This window comes from Chrysochloris asiatica, unplaced genomic scaffold, assembly GCF_000296735.1.
Source record: "Chrysochloris asiatica unplaced genomic scaffold, ChrAsi1.0 scaffold00212, whole genome shotgun sequence".
NCBI classification, from domain to species: domain Eukaryota; kingdom Metazoa; phylum Chordata; class Mammalia; order Afrosoricida; family Chrysochloridae; genus Chrysochloris; species Chrysochloris asiatica.
Window position 1 is genome coordinate 542,332 of NW_006408730.1, and position 6,982 is coordinate 549,313.

At 38.2% G+C, this 6,982-nt stretch overlaps 1 protein-coding gene across 1 annotated transcript in view; it reads left to right on the forward strand.

Annotated features, from left to right (window-relative positions):
- PTH2R (parathyroid hormone 2 receptor) overlaps positions 1 to 6,982 on the forward strand; it is a 95,487-nt gene that overhangs the window by 82,422 nt on the left and 6,083 nt on the right. The window contains exon 8 of the mRNA XM_006872750.1: positions 5,237 to 5,331. Within this exon, the coding sequence (XP_006872812.1) occupies positions 5,237 to 5,331 (95 nt within the window). The remainder of the gene's footprint in view (positions 1 to 5,236; positions 5,332 to 6,982) is intronic.

Sequence of the window (6,982 nt, forward strand, 5' to 3'; positions counted from 1 at the left end):
AGAGTTCTCCTTAGAGGCCAAAATGGCCAAACTTCATCTCTCATATTTTGTACATATTGTCAGGAGGTACCAGTCACTGGAGAAGGATATCATGCTTGGTAAGATGGAGGGTCAGAGAAAAAGAGGAAGACCCCCAATGAGACGGATTGGCCAGATGGCAGCATCTATGGACTCAAGTGTGGCAACAGTAGTCAGGTTGGCCCAGGATTGGAATGTTTCATTCTGCTGTGTATAGGGATGCTATGAGTCGGTGCCGACTCGATGGCACCTAACAACAACCTCCCTAAGTCTTCCCCTATCATCTCCATTCATCTACCCGCCCCCCCATTCTTTGTGCATTGCCCTATATCTCCTATTTACTTCCCTCTCTGTTACCCAAGTTATCATGCGTCTATACCCTAACCTGTGAGTTACTGTCCCCTCCATACCCCTGGTAACTATCCAAATGAACTATTCTTTTATTATGGAAAAGCTTTCTTAAGCTTTTATAATAGTGGTTTTATGCAATATTTTTCCTTTTGTGCCTGACTGATTTCATTCAGCATTATGTCCTCAAGGTTCATCCATGTTATGAGGTCTTCAAGGTAGCACAGTATTCCATTATATGTATGTACCAGAGTTTGTTTATCGGTTCTTTTGTTGATGGGCACTTAGGCTGTCTCTGCCTTTTCGCTATTGTGAATTGTGCTGTAATGAACATTGGTGTTCACATATCAATTTGTGTTTTGGCTCGTATTTCTTGTGGATATATACCAAGTAGAGGAATTGCTGGATTATAAGGTATTTCTATTTCTAATCTTCCGAAGAAGTGCTGTACAGTTTTGCAGAGTGTCTGAACCATTTTACAGTCCCACTTGTAATGTAAGTGGGTCCCAATCTCTCCACATCCTTACCAGCAATTATTGTCTTCTGCTTTTTTGAATTTCACCATTGCTTCTGGTGTGAGATGGCATCTCTTTGTTGGCTAATGATTGTGAACATTTCTTCATGCATTTGTTGGCTGCCTGAATGTCTTCTTGGTGGAGTCTGTTCATGTCTTGTGCCCATTTCTTAATTGGGTTATTTGTCTTTTTCTTGTAGAGGTGTTGTTGTTGTTGTTAAGTGCCATTGAGTTGTTTTTGACCCATAGCGACCTTGTATAGGTTTCCAAGAAGCAGCTGGTGAGCTTGAACCGCCGACTTTGCAGTTCAAACGGGTTTGCAGTCTTTTTGATGAAATCTTTTGATGTACATAAGTGTCTAATTTTTAGTATTTCCTCTATTGTTTGTATGTTGTTTTTTTTTGCCATGTTTGATAGTCTATGAATGTCATGTATTAGAGCTCTTAAGTTGATCCCTATTTTTTCATTGATGGTCTTTATAGTTCTGGGATTTACATTTAGGTCTTTAATCCATGTTGAGCTAATTTTTGTATAAGGTGTGAGACATGGGTCTTGTTTCATTCTTTTGCAAACTGATTTCTGGTTTTGCCAGCACCGTTTCTTGAAGAGACTATCTCTTCCCCATTTAATGCATTTTGGCTTTTTGTCAATGATTAGTTTTAGATAGATTTACTTCTGGGTTCTCAATTCAGTTCCATTAATTGATGTATCTTTTATTGTACCAAACCAAGCTGTTTTTGACCACTGTTGCCATGCAGTAAGTTTTGAAATTAGGAAGTGAGATGCCTCCCACTTGGTTCTTCTTCTTAAGCAGTGTTTTACTTATCTGAGGTCTATTTCTCTACTATATAAAGTTCATGATAATTTTTTTTTTGATCTCTTCAAAGAATGTTGTTGGAATCTGGATTGGGATTGTGGTATATCTGTAGATTAATTTGGGTATTTTTGACATTTTCACAATGTTAAGTCTTCCTGTCCATGGGCATGATACTTTCTTCCATTTTTGTAAATCCCTTTTGGTTTCCCCATCTGAATTTAGAGATGATCTCAATAACAGATATTATGTATTGGATACTAATAACTGAAGTCCAGAAGAGTTGTGGAATGACATCAAGAACATTATGCAGGAAGAAAGCAAAAGGTCATTAAAAAGGCAAGAAAGAAATAAAAAGAAAAGACCAAAGAGACTGTGAATCTTACTTACCAATGTAGAGATGCTAAGGCAAATGTAAGAAATTAAGTAAAAGAGGTAGACAGAAAATTTCAAAGGGCAGCTTGAGAAGAAAAAGGAAAATATTATAATGAAATATACAAAGATCTGGACTTTCAAAAACAAAAGGGAAGAACATGCTTGGCATTTGTCAAGTTGAAAGAACTGAAAAAAAAATTCATGCCCCGACTTGAAAATTTAAAGGATTCTTTGGGTAAAATATTGAATAATGTAGAAAGTATCAAAGAAGATGGAAGAATGCACAGAGTCACTGTACCAAAAAGAAATGATCGATGTTCAAATGTTTCAAGAGATAGCATATGATCATAGCCAGTGACACTGAAGGAAGAAGTCCAAAGTGTACTGAAGGCATTGGCAAAGAACAAGACTCTGGGAGTTAATGGGAACACAAATTGAAATCTTTCAATAAACTGAGGCAGCACTGTAGGAACTCACTCATTTATGCCAAGAAATTTGAAAGACAGGTATCTGGCCAACTACCTGCAAGAGATCTATAGTTGTGTCCATTCCTAAGAGATGCAATCCAACAGAATACAGAAATCATCAGACAATATCATTAATATCACATGCAAGTGAAAAATTTTCTAATGACAATTTAAAAATGGCTACATTACATTGACAGGGAACTGCCAGAGGTTCAAGTTGGATTCAGGCGAGGACATGGAATGAGGGATATCATTGCTGAAATGAGGTGGATCTTGGCTGAAAGCAGAGAATGCCAGAAAGATGCTTACCTGTGCTTTGTTGACTATGCAAAGGCTTTCAAATGCGTGGATCATGAAAAGCTATGACAACATTGCAGAGAACGAGTATTCTGGAATGTCGCATCAAGATTGGAGGAAGACTCATTAACATTCTGCAATATGCAAAGGGAAAAAAACCTTGCTTGCTGAAAGCAAAGATTTGAAATACTTAATGAAGATCAAAGGCAATAGACTTCAGTATGACTTGCACCTCAATATAAAGAAAACAAAATACTCATAACTGGACTAAGAAATAGCATCATGATCAACAGAGAAAAGACTGAAGTTGCTAAAGACTTCATTTTTCTTGGATCTACAATCAACACTCATGGAAGCAGCAGTCAAGAAATCAAATGGCATATTGCATTATGCACATTTGCTGCAAATGGCCTCTTTAAGTGTTTAATAACTAAAATACCAGATTGAGGACTAAGGTGTGCCTGACCCAAGTCATGGTATTTTCAGTTGCCTCATATACATGTGAAAGTTGGACAATGAATAAGGTAGGCCAGAGATGAATCCATGCATATGAGTGATGGTGTTGGAAAAACTATTAAAAGTACCAGAAGAACAAACAGAAATGTGTTGGAACAAGTACAACCTGAAGTTCCTTAGAGGTCAGGATTGTGAGACTTCATCTCTCATACTTTGGACATGTTATCAGGAGGGAGCATTTCTTGCAGAAGGGCATTATGTTTGGTAAAGTGGTGGTCAGCAAAAAAGAGGCAGACTCCCCATGAGATGAACTGATACAGTGGCAGCAGCAGTGAATCAGAGCACCAATTGTGAGGATGACGCAGGCTGGGACAATGTTTTGTGCTGTTGAGCCTTGGGCTGCTATGAGTCAGAGCTTACTTGATGGTGCCTTACAACAACAGCAATAAATGGTACTGTAGGATCAGGACTGGGCTAACTACAAGGTTGGTGGTTCAAACCCACCAGCCACTCCTTGGAAACCCTGTACAGGATCGATATGAGTCAGAAGTGACTCAAAGGCACTTAACAATAACAACAATTATTAGTGTAGAAAAGCTTACCAGCTCACAATACACCTTTGTCCTTCCCTCAGGCAAGGGGCTAAAAACAAGACTCTGTTTTTTAGGAAATGAGTGAGAGGAAGTTACAGAATAGTCAATGGTAGGGTGGCAAATAGGGCAGTGAAAGTTAGGGACTAATTCAGAGGATCCCCAGGTCTAGGGAGTGAATCACCCTATGACAAATAGTCTCCAAATTGCAGAAGAGATTGAGGACTCAAGTTACAAGTTATTCCAAGAATGAAGAACTTGATGGATCTTCTCCTGTGGCTCTGGCTCAGGCCTTGCCCATACTTCTTCATCTGTCCCCCACATTTTCTTTGTTCTTAAGTACTAGCCCTTTCTGGACTGCAGGTGTGAATGTGAGGCCCCAGTGGGGTCAGGTTCCTACTTCCTTACAAACTTAGATCAGGGTCTCTTCTCTGATCATTGAGGTCTTCTGACATAAAGGGCTCTTCCTACCAACACATTCCCTCTACCTGCTTTTTAAAGTCAGAACTTGATCGATTCCAATAATGTTCACTTGAATAAAATTCCAAATTCACTGTAATTGTCTAACCGTAGGCCTTTCTTACAGAAGACTATTCGCTTTTTCAAAAACGGCCTTACAGTGTGTCTGTGGGCAGGAGGCTGGCTTGCAGAGTACACCCTTAGGGCATTTAAAAGAATACATATTTTTTGTTTTGTATGTGTACATAAAATACTTTTGCTTTGTTCATTTGTGAAATATAAAATGTAAATGGGGAGCCACAAGGAGGAAGTAAGATAACTCTTGTTGCAAGGAGTGGATTGGAATCATTGAGATGAAACAAAGCATGTAATTTGTTAAATGTAACTCTGATGATCTGTCTGCAAACCTTCACTCAATTTACAATAAAAAGTTAAAACAACAATATCAACAAACAACCCCCAAAAGGCCTTCTCTGTTCTACATCATACATTTAAAATATCAAAGAAGATTCAGCAACCCCTGAACAACTCTTATTCTTCCTCTTGATGACATTTTGTTTCAGAAAGGGCAGTAGGGTACATTTAAAGAATAACTATGAGCCTTTGTCCTGTCAGTTTGTCACAGGGCTCCATCTGAACTTTGGTTTGGAAATACCCTGTGTGGCCTGGCAGAACATGCTTTGGAAGTGATACTGAATCTTTTCTATTGTTTTCATGAGGACAAATCAGGAATCATTAGCTTTCCAACATCTCTTTTCCTCCAGATCTCCTCCTTCACATTTATGAAATGAGTAATTTTTCAATCTATACAAACAAGAAAGTCCAATTCATATAAATTTTTATGAAACATCTTAAAGGTTATCATAATGATTCTTTGTAACATTATCTTCTCTTTCAGCTGAATTTTATTCTCTTTCTGAATACAGTTAGAGTTCTGGCTACGAAAATTTGGGAGACCAATGCAGTTGGACATGACACCAGGAAACAATACAGGTAATTCCAGGACAGGTGTCCATCTCAGAGAAAGTTTTTGTTTACTCTTTAGAATAAATAAATAGCCATTACTTGATCTGAAATATCTCTAAGAGATTAGATATGTGAATGTGCGCTCTTATTTGGTTCACTGTGGTGTAGATGAGAAGCAAATACATTTTATGGAAATATAACCCTAAACTTTCCCAAGTGTTGCAGTTCTAGGTATATTTATTTGATCTGCTCTTATCAGATTAGAATTTTCCCATAAACCATTTTATCCCACAGAAAATCTGTTGAAATTTTAGCAGACAATTTTTGTCTGCATTCTAGAAATAATGCCATAAATTAAAACCAAGACAGAGATTGCTCAATCTTTTCATGAAATTGTTGTTGTTAAGTGGTACCGAGTGGGTTCCAAGTCATAGCAATCTGGTATAGGGTTTTCAAGGAGCCACGAGTGGGTTTGGACCATTAACCTTGTGGTTAGCAGTCTAGTGCTTATCTAACATCATCACACCAGGACTCCTCCCATGACATTGTACTTATCAAATGTAATTTTTTAAGAACTTTCCAATGAGATGAGTACGAAAGGTCCAGTAGTCAATCTTTGATTAAAAAAAAAATGAATGCTCGAGGTCATTATCAAAATATTTGGAAGGTATGTCCATTTCTGCCAATGATCATTTCAGTAGTTCTGAGCAAGAGTGGCCTCTCTCCACATGGATGTGGCTCACTCATCACAATTTCCAATGCACAGAACTATTTCTTCCTGCCTCTCCTAGTGAAATGTGGCCTCAGACACAAAAAGGAGAAAATTATAGTCAGCATTTCAATGCTCTCTTGCAAATGTTCTCCAAATCCTTTGTTGAATCGTTCTCCTCCACTGTTTGGTCAGCATTTACTATCTGTCAGAAAAGGTTTCAGCTATGGCATAGATACTACACACAATATTAACAATCTAGCAACTGCTAGTCCCAGTTAGGCTTCAAGTGCAAGTATTATAAAATAAATTGTGTGCAAGGGTTTATAGCCAAGAGTCTGTGCTGTCCTACTGCTAGTCACATCGTACAGCCCACCAGCTACAAAGGCTAAGGGGTGGTAGAGCAATGAAAGATGCACATAGACTTTTGTTCTTCATATAAAGAAAACGCACAGTGGTGTTTGAAATCTACTTTTTTCTCCAGTTCTAAATGGTGTGGACTAGCAGCTTTAGTAAAATTATACCTGAGAGATTTGGGAAACTGGAGAAACAAAGAGTGGCATATCTTTATAAGTGGAGAGAGAAAGAGAGAGAGGGATGTTGAGAGAGAATAGCCAATGGAAGATAATATTTCAAGTCCTTCCATGGGGGATTAGGTCCCTGGGAATAATTGAAGGGAATTATTTATTAATGATTGAAACCCTCTACTATTCAGAAGAATGTTGAAATCATCTGGTACTAGAAGCTTATTGAATTTGTAGTGGTCAATCAGAACAGGTCCTGGTGTGGTGCTGCAGGATAAGCACTCAACCACAAGGGGGGTATGTGAACCACAGGTGGGTGGTTCAAACTCACCAGCCACTCCTCAGAAACCTATACAGGGTCACTATGGATTAGCACTTAACAACAACAAGCCTAGGAATGTATTTTTCACACAAGTATATGTATATATTATTATATACTTAATAT